The sequence below is a fragment of the Mauremys mutica genome, chromosome 10 (genome assembly GCF_020497125.1).
Source record: "Mauremys mutica isolate MM-2020 ecotype Southern chromosome 10, ASM2049712v1, whole genome shotgun sequence".
NCBI classification, from domain to species: Eukaryota; Metazoa; Chordata; order Testudines; family Geoemydidae; genus Mauremys; species Mauremys mutica.
Genome location: NC_059081.1, coordinates 11669849 through 11689094, shown reverse-complemented (window position 1 = coordinate 11689094; position 19246 = coordinate 11669849). Strand labels below are relative to the sequence as shown.

The 19246-nt window shown below is 41.2% G+C and overlaps 1 protein-coding gene across 6 annotated transcripts in view; it reads right to left on the bottom strand.

Annotated features, from left to right (window-relative positions):
• The window catches only part of KALRN (kalirin RhoGEF kinase), a 743024-nt gene that overhangs the window by 574308 nt on the left and 149470 nt on the right, over positions 1–19246 (bottom strand). Inside the window, exon 2 of one of the 6 annotated variants that reach the window (XM_045032050.1) lies at positions 17637–17797. The exons of the other annotated variants lie outside the window; for them this stretch is intronic. Within the exon in view, the coding sequence (XP_044887985.1) occupies positions 17637–17793 (157 nt within the window). The 5' untranslated portion in view covers positions 17794–17797. The remainder of the gene's footprint in view (positions 1–17636; positions 17798–19246) is intronic. 6 annotated transcript variants of the gene reach the window in all.

The following is a 19246-nucleotide window of genomic DNA, read 5'->3' as shown; positions in this document are numbered from 1 at the left end:
AAAATGGGAGTTTAGGGGTCCTTAAATACCAGACCAAACTGAATCCACAGATGCGGGGTAGGCAGGGTGATGGGGCTCTGCATTATACCACCCATTATTAAGTGTTGCCTTCCAGTTTTGCTTAAATGCCAATTATCAGGATTCAATTTACCCCCTCCAAGGACAAGGTCTGGAATCATCCTGAGCATAATAACTACAATATATTATGTTAATTAAGCTCTAATAAACAGGGCTTTTGCTTCCAAAAGAGGAATGGAAATACTGCCCTTTTTTTTTTTTGGCTGTCTAGTCTATACCTGGAACGTCTAATTTCTGTAAAAAACTGGCAATTTTAGGGAACAGTATTGATTTGATGAGGAAATAGAGCATTAAGAAAACCCAACAAATGTAACGTTTTCTCCCAAGTTCTAGTTTAAATCCTGGAAACCCAATGGGAGACTGGAAAATCCCATGTTAGAACTGCACTTCATTGAGAATGGCCTGGGCTGACATGCAGGCTACTCACAATAACGATCCAACATGTAATGAACTTCAAGCCTGTTGAGCCGTACAAGCATCAATCTTAAAGATTAGGAGCTTCCAGCAGCGAGATTCTCTCATGTGTAATTCTCTACAGAATTTTATTTCACACAATTAATGTCAGATGCTGCTTGCGCATTTTGATGATTTCATTTATTTGCAACAGATGAAACAATTACTACCATAAAGACATGGTATAAAGACATCTCCTGCACACAACTGAAACTGGGGCATTGAGCCTCCAGGATACACAGGGTTTCAAATGGGGCTTGAAGTGAACCATAGATACAGTAGGGCAGTGGTCCCCAACGCAGTGCCTGCCGGCACCATGGTGCCCGCCGGGGCATTTATGTGCGACCATCTAGTGCCCAGCAGGGGAGAGAAGCCGCAGCCCTGCACCTGCTGGGGACAGAGAACTCTGGAGCTGCAGGCGCCAGTGTTCTCTGTCCTCCCGGCTTCTCTCCAGCTTCTATTTGCACTGCCCAGAACTGGCGCCAAAAAAAAATAAATGCTCTGACTCTGCAGAATGGATGGAATGCCACCCGTAGCATGTGCTGCCCCAGGCACGTGCTTGCTCCACTGGTGCCTAGAGCCGGCTCTGTATGTGAGTAATTGTTGGTGCCCACCACACTCTTCTGAAAACATGAATGTGCTACTGGCCACAAAAAGGTTGGGGACCACTGCAGTAGGAGAATATACTGGCTACCCTAATTCTTATTCTGTTCTTATTTTGTGTTAAGGGCTGACATTGTGTCCCAAAGCTAAAACACTAAAAGGAATTCCCCTCTCCTATGTCCTAACACAGGTGAATAAATACTGATATTCAATAATAATGATTACATATACTTTTATCACAGTAGCACCTAGGGCCCTAACTGAGATCACAGCCCTATTGTGCTAGGTGCTATATATTCACATAGTAACAGACAGTCCCTGTCCTGAAGAACTTACAGAATAAATAGGCAAGATGAAAGATGGAAGAAATGAAGTATTATTATCCCCCCATTTTATAAATGGGGAAACTGAGGCACAGAGGAGGGCCTTGCCCAAGGTCACACAGAGGTCTGTTACAGAGCCAGGAATTGAATTCAGATCACCTAAGTTGCATGGCAGTGCCTGAACCACAAGACTTTCCTTGCATCTTTGATGTATTTGGTGGCTTGGAGAGTGTTTAGTTCCTCTGAAAGGAAACAGTACTAGCACTACCTCTTGGCAAGCTGCTTAGTACATTCCTAACGGGTAATTAGCACTGTCCAGGGAAGATGCACAAAACATAACGAATGATCTGAGCAATCCCCCCTGAGTGCTTGTAACAAAACCAGTGGGCTCTATAGGTAACAACTGTTGCCTCGGGATCCTGAGGAAATCCGTCTCCTATCTGACAATGCTGTGGATGCACCTACTTGTAGCTAAAAGGGATGCCCAGACTTTCCCTGTTAGCATATTATATTCAAAGAACAACATATTTTACAAACAGGAAAATCCACTTGACCACTTTTGGTAGATCTAAACCCCACCTCACTCCATCCTGCTTTTTTCACTAAATCCTATAATCCCCTCTTTCCAAAGAAAAAGAAAGAGATCAAGGTGTCTCTCTGATTCACATCATCTTTGCTTTATTCATCTTCAGCACTAACAAATCCCATGCATTTATTATCTTTGTGTGATGCAGTTTGGACTGAATTTTTCCTGATTTAGTTCTATTTTCTTAATTATTAGATTACGTCCCCGTGTTCTTAAATCTGTCATTGACTTTGTGTAATCCTAAATAATTTTGGACATTTCTGTAAAGGTTACTTCAGACTCCCTCACTTGTCTCTTTTCTCCCCGAAAGAGAGTAATTCCCTTAACCTTTCCTCTCAACTTAGAAGTGATAGCAGCCTTATTGCTTCATGCAGCACCCCCTCCAAAACACTAATAGCTTTCATGACCAGTAATGGAATTTCTGGATGGAGATAAGCAATTATCCATTAATTCTATACCCCCTCCCCCCTCACATCCAACATATCAAACTATGAGCCTAACTGTGCCCCCGTGTTCTGTATGTTTCAACTTTTACATGCTGGATCACATCCCTTAGGCATGAAAAGGGGGAGTCACTAGGATATTTTAGTGGCAACGTCTCCCGCTTTTCCTGGGCCTTGGTTTTTGTGAAGGAGGAGGGAGCAGGGGCGGCTCTAGGATTTCCGCCACCCCAAGCAGGGCAGCACGCCGCGGGGGGGCGCTCTGCCAGTCGCCGGTCCCGCGGCGCCGGTGGACCTCTCACAGACGTGCCTGCGGAGGGTCCACTGGTCCCGCGGCTCCGGTGGACCTCCCGCAGGCATGCCTGCGGATGCTCCACCGGAGCCGCGGGACCAGCGGCTCCTCCGCAGGCACGTCTGCGGGAAGTCCACCGGCACTGCGGGACCAGCGGACCTTCCGCAGGCATGCCTGCGGGAGGTCCGCCGGAGCCGCCTGCCGCCCTCCCGCGGGACACCGCCCCAAGCGCGCGTTTGGCGCGCTGGGGTCTGGAGCCGGCCCTGGGAGGGAGTCAGAAGGGAGGAAACCAGGAGAGGAATGTATTGTCCCTCCCCGTAGAGATCAGGGTACGAAGATAATACTGTCCCCTAAAGGACTTGTAACTTCTTTTGCCAATAACTTTAGCTCTTTATACCACATTAGTTAGTGGGGGACAAGAAGTCTGAACTGCAGCTGCCAACGTTTTACTCATTCTATAACTGAATAGAGCACTTTCATCATCAGACCTATCACTAGATCAGTTGTAATGAGAAATCATCCTGCTTCCCTAAAGATCTATCCAGAGGGTGTAGGGAACTACAGTCCATCTCACTGTCCCCAGAAAAGAAAGAGAATAGCAAGTTGCCCTGAAAAGATGTCCAAAGGGGAAATGGAGTTTAGATCCATTACCCTCTCTCCCCATAGCAGATATTAGATGAGGGATAGGTCTTGAGTTCCTGTAGTAGGTACCTATTGAGGATCTGGGGATGGGTGGGCATGAGCCCGCCCACATCTAAAGGCCCCACCCCACAGCCTAAGTGGGGGGAGCCACTGGACCCAGTTATCAAGTAATTTCAGGAGGCAACAAATGATAGAAAAGGGATGGGAGTAAGGGTCACAGGGTCAAAATCAGAGAGGGCACCCCACAGAGAACTCTGGACAACATCCACTGCTCCTTCAAGGTGTTTAGGGAGCAGAGGACAGGAGCCAGAGGAACTCTGCCTGGATACATGACCTAAAGGAAATAGGCCCCGCAGTCACAGAGCACCTCCCTATCCAGCATACTCCTCCCAGTATGATGGATGGCCACTTTGGACAGCACAAGAAGGAGGTTGACAAGAAGTTCTCATGACTTCACGGGTTGTGCAAATATCAGGAGGTGTGGAAAAGTGCAGCCAGAACCTGAGGAGAAGGTTTGGGAGGAGCCAGAGGAAGGGCTGCATCCTGGCACACTTGAAGCAGATGTATACCAGGGTCTCTCTCATGCCCAGAAGGGGCAAGTGTTGGGGAGGGACGTGAACCGCTCCAGGTACACACTCGTGCTCCTGGCTCCATGAAGGAGCCACCGACTAATATCCCCAGCAGGCCGAGGGACCAGGGTAGAACACAGACTGACCTACCGGGGCTCCTTACCCTCCACACGTGTTATTGTGGTAGGTAGTGGAGGATGAGTGGGTAGGAAGAAAAGGTAAAATTCTCCTATTTCAATGTGAGTAAGTTGTCCAGAGTTTGTTCCCAATTCATTTGAGAGATCTTGAGTTTATATGAATCCCGAACCGCAAGTCCTAAGCAAACCTGTTTGTTTCAGCTTGTGGAAACTATGCAAAGAGAATCCATTGGGTTCCACAGAGTCCTACTCACGACCCCTTTCCAACTCAAGTAGTTTCCATCTATGACTATCTTTTGTCTCCTGGTGTCAAGCCAGTTTCCACCCTGCACACACTTAACCTCTCTTCCATTACTGTTCACCCTGGTGATTTGTTTCTGACATAGATCCTTAACCAAAGCTATTGTGTGTGTGCGCACATGCGCGTGTATGTGCGAGAGAGAGAGAAAACCACTTACAGCACATCTTTCAATATCACAGCAGTAACCTAGTAAAAGGACTCCATCAAATTAGCTAAGCATGACCTCCCCTTCCTGAATCCATGCTAGCTGTCCTTAGTGAAACTGCATTTTTCCAGGTGTTCTCCCACCACATCCCTTAAAATAGTTTCCAAGTGTTTCTCATCCAAACAGCAGATGTTAAACACACTGGCCTAGAGTTTCCTGATATGTCTCTTGACCCATTTAAAAATAATAGGTGTTTTGTCTGTCACTTCGCAGCCCTCAGGAATCTCTCCTGAAAGAGCTATAGAAAAGTTTTTAAAGGTTCCTCAAATCCCTTGCTCATTCCCTTTAAACATTTCTGGATGCATCTTACCATTACCAGACCTGGCTGATGTAATTCAAAACAGGTAAAGGTCTCCTTGTGTAAACGGTATGCATTTTAACAACTGCCTAAACACTTCTATGGTCTCTATGGAGATGATGGGCCAAATACATTGGTTCATTTCTATTAACTTTAATGGTGCTGCACCAGTTTACACCAGCAGAGAATTTAGCACATTGGTCTTTATTTTTTAAAAGAAAGAAAGGAAGGAAGGAACACATATGCAACAATTGATGGTAGAATAACACTAAAGTTCTGGCTTAGACCCACAACCCCCAGGCAACTCAAGTAGATGTTAAATCTGATAGTCTCTTTAAGGGGAACTCAAAACAGTGAGTCCTCTTGCATGCGGCTTGTGAACTGCAATATCTTAGCACAACATGGGTGAGAAAAGGCCTGAACACCACATATACTGGCTTTTGAGGTATGGAGGTAGATCCTTTACACTTTGGGTCTGATCTTCCTCTCACTTACACATCTTTCATACCAGTGTAACCAATGACTTGGCGTGAAGTTACTCGTGCTTGACACTGCTGCATGCGAATGGAGAATCAGGCCCTGTATACTAATGAGTCTCTGTGTGTGGCTAGTATTTGTTAGATAACATGAAGGGTTTTCGTGTTAGTTTCCTTTCATCTGCATGGTAGCTAGAGTGACAGTATGTGATTCCAATTAGAAATTTCTTTAGCATGTCCACTCCAAGTGATGGACATACTGCCAAGTCATACCTATCGTCTGACAGCTAGACCTACTTCTCTTTTCCAAGTACTAATATAGATATTAAGTAGGACTGGTCCAAGCAATGAGCTCGTAGGGACTCTACTTGTTATGCCCCTCCATCAGGACTTGCTGACATGCACTTGAAGCTCTCTAAATGCAGAACTCTAGGTGGAGGTTCCAGTCTAACTTGCGTGTTAGCCAAGATAGTGACCATCACATAATCACTTAAGTACTCCCACTGACTTCAAACTTAAAATTAAACACATGGTTAAGTGCTTTGCTGAACTGGTCCAGAATGAGCAACCAATTTGACCTTGACCTCACTTCCTTTTTGGGTGAGCCACACTCACATATACTACAGCTCATGTAAAACATGAGCAAATCCAGTGCACTGCACTATGCCCTTAACCCCCACCACACACACTTTGCTCAGCTGTGATCAGAACATAGCATCTTTTCTGGTGGAACATACATTCTTTCTGGGATGATTGGACATAAATGGTATTTTTATTGTCAAATGGGTACTAGGCACCAATTGGGATGATTGGGCCTTTGCAGTACACTCTCTGAAGGTGGGTTGTAAATGAAGATACACAATCATTAACAGCGTTTGCTTATTAGCCACATATTTACTGTGCAAGCGGCAGAGGAAAACAACAACATTTACTATATGCCACCCTCATTCTGAAGTCACCATTGATTTAAAAACCACAGGGGGAAGTAATTAAATGTAATAGGTAGCGTGGCTTCTAAATGATGATAGAATTATCTTTTCAACTCTATCCATACAGGAAGTTACAGCAAAAGTAAAAAAAAGAAGTTGCTCTCTCCCATCAGGCACATAATAAATAAAATATTAGACTGACTTAAATGTTTCCCCAAACACATGGCATTTTATATGACTGTATTTATATGTTATGCTTTTAGGGTTCTACTCAGGAAAGCAATTAAGCACATGCTTCACTTTAATTAGTCATATGGGACTTAAGCACATGCTTAATTTTAAGCATGTACTTAAGTGCTTTGATGAATAGGACCGAATGATGAATTGGGACCTTAGAGTCTGAATCTGCATGGTACTGAACAACTCCTGAATATGCTAAACACCCTTACGTTCCCCAAAAAACAAAAGGAGATGAGTGTGCTCTGCACCCCCAGCACTACTCAGCACCTTTCATGATTGATCCCTTAATATTTCTTTTGTGACGAATGCACACGTTATAGCATCCATGCCATCCTTGCTAAGTAAGGTCTACCACCTCCATGTGGACATTTCTCTCCGTGTTAGGCAGAGATCAGCCATACTTCCTGTCTCACAATAATTATTACCCCCTTTAAATCAGTTTGACTAATGTGCATAAATCCCCCCGCCCATTCTCATTCATGCTCGCAGACAGGTTAACAGATGTTTTTGACATCCAGGTTGAAACTGTAAACGACTAGATTAAACTTGAAACTCTTGAGAAACATAGGAGGCATGACATTTGAAAAGAGCTGTCTTATTGTGTTCCTGCACTAATACAGTCCCAATGTAGTTAATTAAATTGCTTGACTATAGGCCAGCTTGCACTGAGAAATACAGAAGATGGGGGAAGGAGAACTGTTGGAATTTCATGAATGTGGAGAACCACACAGTTGGGTGGTGGTGTTTTTTTGTTTTTTTTTACTTCCTAGATTGTCTCTTTGGAAATTTATGATTAAATAAAAACAGCTATTAAATATGATATCAGTCTGTAACTAATGCTGGGAGGAGGTTAACTTTTTTAAACTTAAGTATCTTTCCTTTAGAGCTATCAGCATCAGAATGAAATGAAGAGCCCTGCCATTATCCTTCATTTTTAAAAAGGCTAACCAGTGTAAGCAAAAAAAGTAACTCCCTTCTGATTGATGATTCCCTGAAGAAGGTTGTATTTGTCCTGTGTCCAGGTGACTTCTGCTGAGCTATCAATTTTCAGCTTAAAATCAGAACTTTAGCTTTCAGGTGAATCTTCTGGTTATGGACCTTCCTTTTATTCACAGCTATTCAATCCTCTCTATTTGTAGGAAGGTTATGATAGATCTTCAAATGTTTAATGCAGCTGGTAGAAGCAATTAGAGGAATATTGCACAATTATTATTTGTATTATTGTAGCGCATAATGAAATCAGGGCAGCATTGTGATAGGTGCTGCATAAACACATATTAAGACAAAATCCCTGCCCCAAAGAACTTACACTCCAAATAGATAAGACAGATAAAGGGTGAGAGGGGAAAGAAGTACAAAGATGTGACGGGACTTGTCCAGTGTCACACAGAAGATCGGGTTAGAACCTAAATTAGAGTTCAGGTCTCCTGAATCCCCATCCAGTACCTTAATACTAGATCACACCCAAGAAATCAGTCACATTTTCTTTTTAAGGCTAAAAATTGTAAGTGAATTTAATCCTGTTGAAAGGTGCTGGATGGACAGCCCTGGAGAATGAAGTCACAGGTTGGGTACAGCATAGAAAACAGCAGGGTAATTTTCCTCATGCTTCCCTATTAATTTGTGTCAACCATACTACATAGGGACCACCTCTATATGCAGGAGGATAGTCTCAGCAGCAAAGTGAAGAATGGACTAACAGTAACAGGACTAACTAGTGCTCATTTTGGCAGTAGTTGTTGTTTGCGAATCCCTGTGACAATGAAACTCATTTCACACACAGCACTGGACAGTTACTGAATGACAGCAACATTCAGTCACTACTGAGCTGTACTGGATATAAGTCAGTCATTCTTTTGCTATTATTTCCAGCTGGATCTCATTAAAATGGGATACTGCCCTTTCAAATGGGTGGTATGGCTGTAATTTTCAATGTAAGAAAAAAAATTGTAAGGATAAGAATGGAATATATAAGAATGACAATAGCCCTCCAAATCACCTTCTCTCACCTTCAGCCCACTTCACAAGTGCCTTTACTTCCAAATTAAAATAATAATAATACTTAAAAAAAGTGACTTTGCATCAAGAAAGTCCTGAAACATCTTCCTCTGTGGCTGGTTAATTTGAGATATCTGACCCACTCTTCTCACCTGGAAGATATCTGATTAGGTCAGAACAAGTTCAATTTCGGAAAGGAGAAATTCCTGTCATCTCCCTGCAATTTCAATAAATTACTAATATTTTGTTTAAAAAAAAAGCTATATTTAAGCAGTGCTTTGCAAAAGTTTACTGGAAGAATTATGTTTTGTACATTGTATATCAGTGGATATGGGTCTTTAATTTTCTTTTGGACTAAAAGTGTTCTTCTAGATAATTGTGAGAGTTATAAATATAAGCAGACAACATAATTTCATATACAGAGATTTCTGGGATGTCTATTGTAGTGTTCTTTAAAATCAAATATGATACAACTTTAAGTGGCCAATGTATTATACTTTGGATGTGTATATTTTGCATACATCACAGATGCTTGAAGTGGAAAGCAAAAAAATATATTTTTTAATTCTTGCAAGCCTCACCGATTAGAATTAGAAAAGGAAAAGCATAAAGGAGCACTAAAATAGTAATGAAGTAAAAATAAGTCTTGAAATTTTCAGATTATAGTTTCTTTCTACTTCATTACTCTTTTAGTGCTCCTTTATCCTTTTTCTTTTGATGTTAACTAGACCATGGTCAGAAACAGATTATCTTTTCCAATGAAGAAAATTGTGAACAAACTTCAGAAGCGCAACAGAATTCTGTCCATTTCAATAATTTTAAAGGACTTCCACATTAGTGGTGCATTAAATAAATTGCACTCTGTTCCTCTGAAAATTAGTGCATATTTTCAGTTCATAAAACTATTATTATTCTACATTGCTATGGAGCTCAAAAAGGATCACTCAATAGCCATCAACAACTATGATGGCTGAACTAAAGTCACAGCATACATTAAGTGCTTGGCATAACAGTGTGAAAAGAAAGCTTTTTGTTTGTTATCTTTTGTAGCCCTTTGACCACCTATATTATGGGTACTCTGACGTCCCTATAACAACTTCTAAGTGAAATTAATTCAACTATAAAACAGATGGTTTAAAAAATAATGCATGTTGTTCTTATTTTTTGTACACCTAGGAGCCCCAGTTTTATATCAGGACCCCATTGTGTTAGGTGCTGTACAAACAAACAACAAAAAAGGTCCCTGTCCCCAAAGAGCTTCCTATTTCCCATGCATTAACAAATTAATATTCACAAGACCCTGATGAGGTAGTTACATGTTGTTACCCCCTTTTCCAGATTTGGGAACTGAGCCAGAGAAGGGGCAATCTTTTAAAGTGACTTGTAATTTTGAATGCCCAACTTTAGACACAATATTTGATTTTTAGTGGTGCTGAGTATCCACAGCTTCCTTTGATTTCAGCTAGAGTTATTCTGTCTTGCCCAAGTAATATGTTAAAAATAAACCAGGAAGCTGCAAACTGTATTCATGGGGAACTGGCTATGAAACAATGCACCTTCTCCCAAGTGAAATTGCTCAGTTCTTGATCAAACTAAAAACCCTCAGAAGAAATGAAAGTTTTTCCTAAAATCCCTATGAATGGCAGGAGTGATCCACCTACATCTGCGCTATTGATTTTAAACTGTTCAGTGAGATTTTGTCTAGCTTTAAAACAGCATGAAGTCCTATATTCTAGGATGCACATTACTTATTTCCCAGACCAGTAATGCAAATCACCTTTATTTAAGAATCAGATTTATTTTTAAAGTGAATTCAGTTCTCAGGAAGTTGCGGAATTGTCATCACTAAGGATGAAGTGCCTATTGTCTATGGACAATGGAACAATGTGTGCATATGGCAAGGTCTCCCTGCACCACCCTGAGAGTGAGCCACACACTAGGTCTCTAGGTCTTAGAGGAAAGTTCTGATTCCTAGACACACTCAGTTCTGGCCTCTCTGCTGAGATTGCCCATTAGGGTCAGTTGCAGTGGTGGATCTGGAGACCCCCAAATCATTACATACAGGTTGCTCCTGGTTAAAATAGTTCAGCCACTATCAATCAGGGTGAAATTTGAACCAGCACTGACCTAATGGTGAAATGCTCCATTGCCCAGTATCCTTTTCCTGAGTCAGGCAGAGACAGACGTGGAAAGAAACGAAGTCTGACACCTTATCAACCAGTGGGAAAGTAGAACTAGTCAAAACCCATAGAGTATTTTTTCATTGAAAAGCCCATGCAGAGGGCAGGAAGCTCGGCAAAGGAAACTCCATTCAACGACAGAGTTTACAAGCAGTTGGTGTTCCACTTCATGGGGCAACTGGTTAGATGAAAGCGTCCCGCTGACTAATTACAGCCTGGTGTCCAAAAGCTTTCCTGTATCAAGAGCTTAATGAGTAAAGCAATCAATACAAACAAGCTTCTTTCCTTTACTAAGTGGGAACTGAATCTTTCACTTGAGTGTGAACAGGTCCCTACATCCAGAGTAACTAATAGGCAATGTGGATATTTATGACCCAACACAATCTTTCTGACATGCCCATGAATTAAGGATAATTGGTTAATCACAGTTTATTTACTGCCAAGGAATCTTTCTGGTGATGACAAGTATGTTGTTTTGGTGTTGTAGACCGCCAGATGGACTGGCACAGGCTTTGATGTCTGAATTGCTTTGGGAACTTTATTCCCAGCCATAGGGTTAAATTCAGATTTTGTGGCAAGAATGCTAAAAGAGTTCCCTTTGGCTATTAGTTAAGAAGGAGATGAAGGCAGTGTCTCTCACTACGTGGACATTCACGTAGTACAATGGGTCCACCATCTCAAAAGGGGCCACTGAGCACTACAATAGTACAAACAATTTAATAATTATAGAGATGCATGTATCAGCTATTACACACATTGCCATGGTTTTTAAATCGCTTCCTCGTAAGAATGAGACACTGGCTACAAATTATACTCAAAACAGATCTGCAATACAGGCAGAAAAACTGCTTTTGCAATGGCAGATTATCCCCTCACCAACACAAATACACATGCACAGCAGGAAGACTGTCAGCGACAGGAATTGTATTTTGTGATGGGAGCAAGAGTTATATTTTTACTGATTTATCAGGCACTAACTGCCTTGAAAACCAGTAATGACTTCCCATGGAGGTCATCCCAGACACTGTTTATCAATCTATTTTTGAATTAATACCATTAATAAATAGGCTGCTGCACTGTTTAGTGAGAGAAGCATAAAACACACTATAGAACCCTAACATTCCAACTTCAATTCCACTAGATGGCTTTCAAAAAAAAAAAAAAGAGAGAGAGAGGCAGGTATTCCCAAGAGGAAAATATTGGCTACATAATATACAGAAAGAGATACATTGATATATCTGAATAGTTTGTGAGCTCTGCATTTCCTTGAATTATGACATGTCCACCTTTTAGGCTTATTTATTTTTACATACATATAAAGGTAGACTTGAAGATCATTGTATCTTCTTATCTCTCTCTTTGTCCATCTATCATATAGGAAAGATTTATAGAACATTACAAACACTGAACCTGTGAAAAGGGAGTTGCCATAGTAACCCAGTATTTCTATTTTGTATAACCACAAAGTGAAGATGCAGAGTGAACAGCAGGGTGAGCATGTCAAGTTGACTTCAAAGTTGCTCTCCATTCTTATTAAGATGCTTTACAATAATTAATCAAAATTCCGTACCACCACTGGGCAAATACATTCCATGTGATTTTTAAGAACTAAATAAACCTCATGGTGGATCATTAGGAAGTGCCTTAGGCCAACTGGAAAAATACGGATTCATACTAGTTTGATCTCTGGCATTCAAGAGTAACTATCTTGAGAGATATCCCCATCACACACCCATGAAGAAAGACATCAGGTCATTGCTCAAAGGCGCAGGAGCTAATTTTTACAGTTGAAGAGCCTCAATGGTTAGATTTTTTAAAAAATGTCTATCATAAAGCCTCCTACCCAAAGAAACTACAGCTGCATTTCTCAAACTCTTGAAAGCAGAGTCTCCCTCTTAATGACATTGAAAATAATCGTGCCCCTCTGCTATGCGGCTACATGTTGTTAAAGCCTACTCATTTTAGTGTATACATCTTCCACACCTCCCCCATCTTCCCTCATGTTTAATCACTCCTTATCAATTTGATTTAGGGTCCAAACCTGTCACTGATGGCAGGCAGTTTTTCTGTTGACTTCATTGGGACTGAGATAGGGCAGTTAGGCCCCACTCCTGCAAACACTACAGCTCTTGCCTCACTTTATTCATATGATCGGTCTTACTGACTTTACTAAGGGGACTACTCCTGTGAGTAAAATTAGGCATCTACTTAAACATTTGCAGGACAGGGGCTTACATGTTCAGTATCAAGGGGCAGAGAATTGTCATTGTTATTTCTCTGTAAAGAAATTTAGAAACATTTTTTTCTTATAATGTCATTTTCTTGTTCACATTAGAAGAATTACAGGAGGCAGTGTGGTGTGGTGGATAGGGCTAATACAACAGGACCAAACAGCCATCCTTCCTACATCGCATACTTGACATTGCTTTTATCTTTTCCCATTATGGCATATTTTCCATACACTTGAAACCCTTCCTGATGGCCATCACTACCTAGTTCACACATCCTCATATCACTCCAGTGGAATGTAAGAGTGGCCCCCTTCAACATTCTGGACTTGTCATTTTTTTATTATTAGTGAATGCTGAATTTCCTGTGGAGCTTGTAGTGTAGAAACACAATCTGTTTCACAATATTGAAAACATATTTTCCAATCAGAATTGGGTAGTGAGGGGAAGGGATTTGGAAATATATGCTGTCCAGTGAAGACAGCTGAGCTTCAGAACTTCACAGTGGAGGGAATAAGACAATCCAGACAATACTGCGCCTGCCAGTTTAGGAAGAGAGGCCCAATGAGAAATACCACAGGTTGCTACATTTTGAGATCCATGTATGAAAAGACCTAACTATAAATGCTAAATATTGCCAATAAACTATATGATTTTTAATAACTTAAAAATGGTGTAAATTATGCACTGAAATCAAGGAAGTTGCAGTGGTGTAAAATCAGACCCAGAGTTACTCCGGCTTTGCACTGGAGTTACTTGGAGCAGCATTTGACTTGGTAAAATACACTAAGGATTATGATTACATTGCAAGTGAAGTTTCCTAAGAAGAAGATTTAGCATGTGAATGATATAATAAAGCAGACTGAGACAGGGAAGTTATAGTGTTATAAAATAAAGTGTGTTAATGCTAATTTAGTTCACATCACATTGATTTTTCTCCTTTTTTTCTACTGCATTGTACTCTTGCTGTTCAGACTAAGCTCAAAACAGCTTTCTCTTAGCCTCATAATCACTCCATTTCCTTCCCTTACTAAATTCATGCTGTGTGCAAAATTGCAGGTCTACCAAGTCTCACTCATTTAAAGAAAGATTTACTCCTTTTGGCTTGTAGACCGCCTGTCCTAAAGCAGGAAGATTTAGAACGTGTTTCATGAAATATTTCAACTCTGAGTTCTGTTTTAGCTCGTTCCTTTTTCTTTTTTTATTTTAATGGAATTTCTTATACGCTGTGGAATTGGCACCTTTGTGCTGAAACCAGCTGACTCAACATGCTATCCCACTATGCTCGGCTCTATACATGAAAATAAATATCCTTCAGGTTTGTTCCTTGAACAACATGGGAAAGCCAACATTTCTTTTAAAGGGCATTGCCGACTCCCTCAGTATCCAGAGTTTGTTCTGATCCACACAGTGATATCATAATTCTCATCTGATCTATTATTATTATTATTATTATTTTATTACACACATTTCCAGACTGTCCGTTACTATAGTACCACGGCACTCTGAATACCTGATAGAAGATGAAAGCAGTTACACATACTTTTGCATCAACCTTAACAGATCCTGTATATTTTGGCAAAGCCTATTAAAATAAATGTCTAATGTAAGGGACAAGCAGGTATACTCTATTGGAAACTAATTTTAAAAAATAAGCTGGTATTTAAAAGAAAAATAGTTCACAAGACACAAAACAAAGTAATATAAGGGGATTTTAGAGCATCTGGTCTCCCTCAATGGACCAAAAAACTCCTCATGAGATTAAGAAATTGAAAAAGAAAGAGCTCTACCTTACAGACATATCTATAGATTTAAATTACTTAATATTTGTAAAGCTCTCTAAACATGTCAAGAGTTCTATACATACTATTATTATTATTACTATTATAGTTATGAAAGGCAACTGTAGTATCAATTCAATAATTTGGATGAATGATTGTGAGGTCTGTTGCAAATAGGGTGACCAGATGTCCCCATTTTATAGGGACAGTCCCGATTTTTGGGTCTTTTTCTTATATAGGCTCCTATTACCCCCCACCCCTCTCCTGATTTTTCACATTTGCTGTCTGGTCACCCTAGTTGCAAATGACTGGATGTTACAAATCAATGAGTGTGCAAACATAACAAAAGATGCAAGGGAAATGCAGCCCAATGGGGAGCTTTTCATTCATTTCAACAACTGCAGTCTAATTATTTGTGCTAAAACTTCATCACATGCTAGTGAGCTGCAGTATATTTTGCATAACTAAAGAAGTCTTAATAACATGAGGGCTCAGTACAGCTGAGAAGTGGGTAGAGACCAATGAGAGGTGCGGGGATGGAGATTACAACATCAATGGATTAGCCCACTTCTGTTGTATATTTTGTTTAAATGCGGGGTGAGGGGGGCGGTTTGGTGGGTTCCAATTATCAAAGTGAGCTCTCTCTGCTTTTCTGCGGAACAGGGGTGAAATAAAAGTCACAACACATGGCAGCATTTTCCATCTGCAATAACTGCACACTGGCCTATGTTACATGATGTATGCAAGAGAGATTTCCAGTTAAGTAGCAAGGTTTAGCACAGTTCCCATTGGCTAGACCAGTGTGAAATGCATTAATACAAACAGCCTGTGGGACACCAGGTTCCCATTCCAGATTCTGGTATATGTGTCACCTTTACAGCCAGCCCAAGCATGGAAGTTAAGGATTTAAAATCCTCTTTTATCAAGCAGAGTTGATGGCTTTTCCATTTGGGACAGCAAATTCCAGTCTTTCAACTGAAAGAATGAGCTCCTACTCCAATGATGGTTGTACAGATGTAGCCACATCAGATGAGGGACAATGGGTATAAAGGGTAAAATAGTGGCTTCAAAATAACAGTTGGCATTGGCTAAGCCTAAAATCAAGACTCAGAGGTCCATTGAAATTTTTGCTACCGTAGTAACCTAGATCATATTTATAATTTCACATCAAGACTCAGAGCTCACAGTTTAAATGCACGAGGTCTAACTCAAAGATGCACAGCCACACAACTGGAAACTCCAGGAAGGAATAATCAGCAGTAACCAAGAAGTTGCCAAGCTCTTGCACACCTCCGTGAACCATTCAGAAAACAAGTCACCTGAACTCCATAGCCATTATGAATCTGGGCACTGATTTTCTTTACATCCAGTTCTCACTTCATTTCATTTCAGTGGTGAGTTTCCCCTTTAAATCAATCAAATTTGGCTTCCCTTCTCAATAATCTCTTTCGCACCTCACTTCCTACCCCATCCTTATCCTCTTTTCAAAACATTAGGACAACAAGCTTTCAGTACGTTCCTCTGAATCCGACAGTGTTGTGATACTAATTCTGGATCATGGTTTCCTTCATACGTAATTCAAAGGGAATGGAATGCAGAGAAAAGATAAGCCATAGGCCCTTGAATTAAAACATCCACAAGGGAAGATGCTTCTGCACTAGTTTGGGGCGGGGGGGAACAATCCCAAAGGAGATCATGATCAAGTCAAATTTGGCCTGTAGATAAAATTCAAGCTCTTGAAAAAAAACTAAAACCAATAGCAATGTTTCAAATCACAGCCTTATTCTGCTACCAGAAAGAGGAGCTTCTCCTTTACTTCAAGTGATAGGTGACCATGGCTTTACAACTAAAGAAAGTGAGTGCTAGTCCTGCCGCTGCCATTAAGTGCCTACAGTATATATAATGACAGCTGTGAAGTTGATAGAATTATAGGGACATGTCAGGCAGATTACTCTACAATGGATTTAAACAAATATATCTGCATCCTTGAAAATAAAATATATTTTCACATATATTAAAAAGACAAAATATTTTGAAAAGTGAATTGATTGCTTGTGGGCTTTCACGGCATTTATTCTGGTTTAATCACTTCTGAATCACTGCCTGGAATATTACACATATAATAAATATTTAATATTATGCAATAAGAATACAGGTTGAGCACCTTTACACCTCTCCGATGACAGCAGAAATAAATTAAGCAATAGGGGATGGAATGGAATGAACAAATATATCTGATCATTCTTGACCATGAACCAAATGAAAGGGTGAAGCTATTAAAGAAATAAACCAACAATGCAAGAAAGTGACAGGGATCCTAATGTATTTGTTAATGAACAATGGGCTGTATGACCTTAAGGAGCTTTCCTCCCGTCTATTAGGAAAGGGATGGACAGTTGCCTTTATCCACTTCCATCTCCTGGAATGCAGGGTGGGGGCTTTCTGTGGCCTCAAGGATATGAGGAAGGGGTGAGAATGGGAAGAGGAGGCATGCATTCTCCCCACATCAAACCCTAAGGAAAGTTAATACAGCCAGGTGCTGTATTACAGGAGAGTTCAAGATCTGTGAGTTCCCATGCAGCAAAGCTTGATTTTTGATGCATTGCCAGGGAGCTGAGGTGAATGGTAGGAAATGGTCCCAGAGCCAGAGACATAAGCTCTGACCTTCAGTGGATATTTAGGACCTGTAAGGTTTGGAGGCACAGCCCTCTGCTTCCTCTGCAAGGGGTAAACCCTGCCCGCTACAGGAAGGCTTTAGAGAAAAATGTTCCCCAAGAGAACAACATGCAAATTTCCCCCCTCCTGACACCCCCTCCTCTGGCTGATCAGCGCCTACGACACTGACTTATTTATAAATCCATGACACTCATGCTGTACCAGAGTTCCACTGTTGTAGTTTTTTCTCTCTCTCTCCCTCTGTAACCATAGTAGCAAGCCTCCCATTTCTCTTCCATCTCCCTTCAATTTGGAAAGCCATAGCTGTGTTCATAGTGATTTTTCCATCATTGTAAATTTTCAGATTATCCAACTGCATTCAACTGAGACAGAAGAGAGAAAATAATAATATAGCGTGGCACTTAGAATCACTAATTGCAAATTGTCCTTAAATAATGCATCAGGCCTCTCATAATTATGACATCTTTTGCTCTATTTGGTGATGTGAAGCATCAGCTAATGTATTTTTCCAGTTATTAATGTCAAGTCCAAGGGAAGGGGCAGAGCTGTGCCATCTTGTGCCATGCCCTGCTTGTGCCCTAGCCTTGCCCTACATATCCGCTGAGCTCTCTTCCTCTCTACCTTAAAAGTTCCTCCTTAAATCACACTTCTTGCATCAGGGCTTCCTGCATTAATCTCACCACTGATGTCTCCTTCTGATAGAACTAATGCCTCATGTATCCTGTTTGCCTGAATAAAGGCCCAAATTCTGCATTCCATGTGGAACTGCATCTCGCATTGACTTCAAAAGGCACTTCAGGTCAGGATCGTAGCCTGTCTCCCTGTTTCATTAAATGTAATTTGTAGCTACTGTGCTCTACAGATAATTCACCATCTTCTTAATAATAATTAGCACTTATGTAGCAAGCCACCAGACACTGAAAGATAAGTCACAGCACACTTGATGGTGTATTTTAAGCCTGAGTCTGTGCAGATAGTTTAAGGTCAAAGTTTTCAAAAGTGATCAATCACTTCAGATGACTTAAATTTCACCTACTGGCAGGATGGCCTAGTGAAGAGAACACCAGACTAGAACTCAGAAGATTTGGGTTCTATTCCTGTCTCTGCTGCTGGGTGACCTTGGGCATGTCACTTCAGCTTTCAGTGCCTCAGTTTCCCCATCTGTAAAATGGAACTAATGATACTGACCTCTTCTGTAAAGTATTTTGAGATCTACTAAAGAAAAGCACTATATGACAGGTATTAACAACTCGAGGAAACAAACTAAATTCTCAGCAATACTAAGCTCAGCAGCTCCCACTGACTCCTCTGGGCTTCCTAGTGGCTCAGCCATTGTGAAAAATCAGGCTCAAGCATTCTCAAATTCGGGTATCCAAAATAAATGGGCACATTTTACTCCTGGGGGGATTCTGCATGACTATGCACCCACAGAAAATGCCCCTGTGGAATTCCTGTGCTTCCCTGCAGAAAACAGCAGGGAAGCCAGCTTTTTTGGGGGGGATTGCTCCCTCACCCCACACCTGGATCCCTACACACTAAGCCCCTCCACACTTGGATCCTGCTGGGCTGAGCCTGCCTACCCACACCTGGTGCCCAGCCCTTGCACTGTGTCAGGGTCGGGTGCCGAGTCCCTGTACTGGGGAAGGGAGGCTTCAGAGTGATCTCCCAGCTCAATGCAGTCAGTAGCCGGTGCTCTCCACTGCCATGCTGGAGCCTCATTTATTTATTGACAAATGAAATTTGCAGAATTTTAAAATATTGTGCGCGTAATTTTTAATTTTTTGGTGCAGAATTCCCTCAGGAGTAACAGT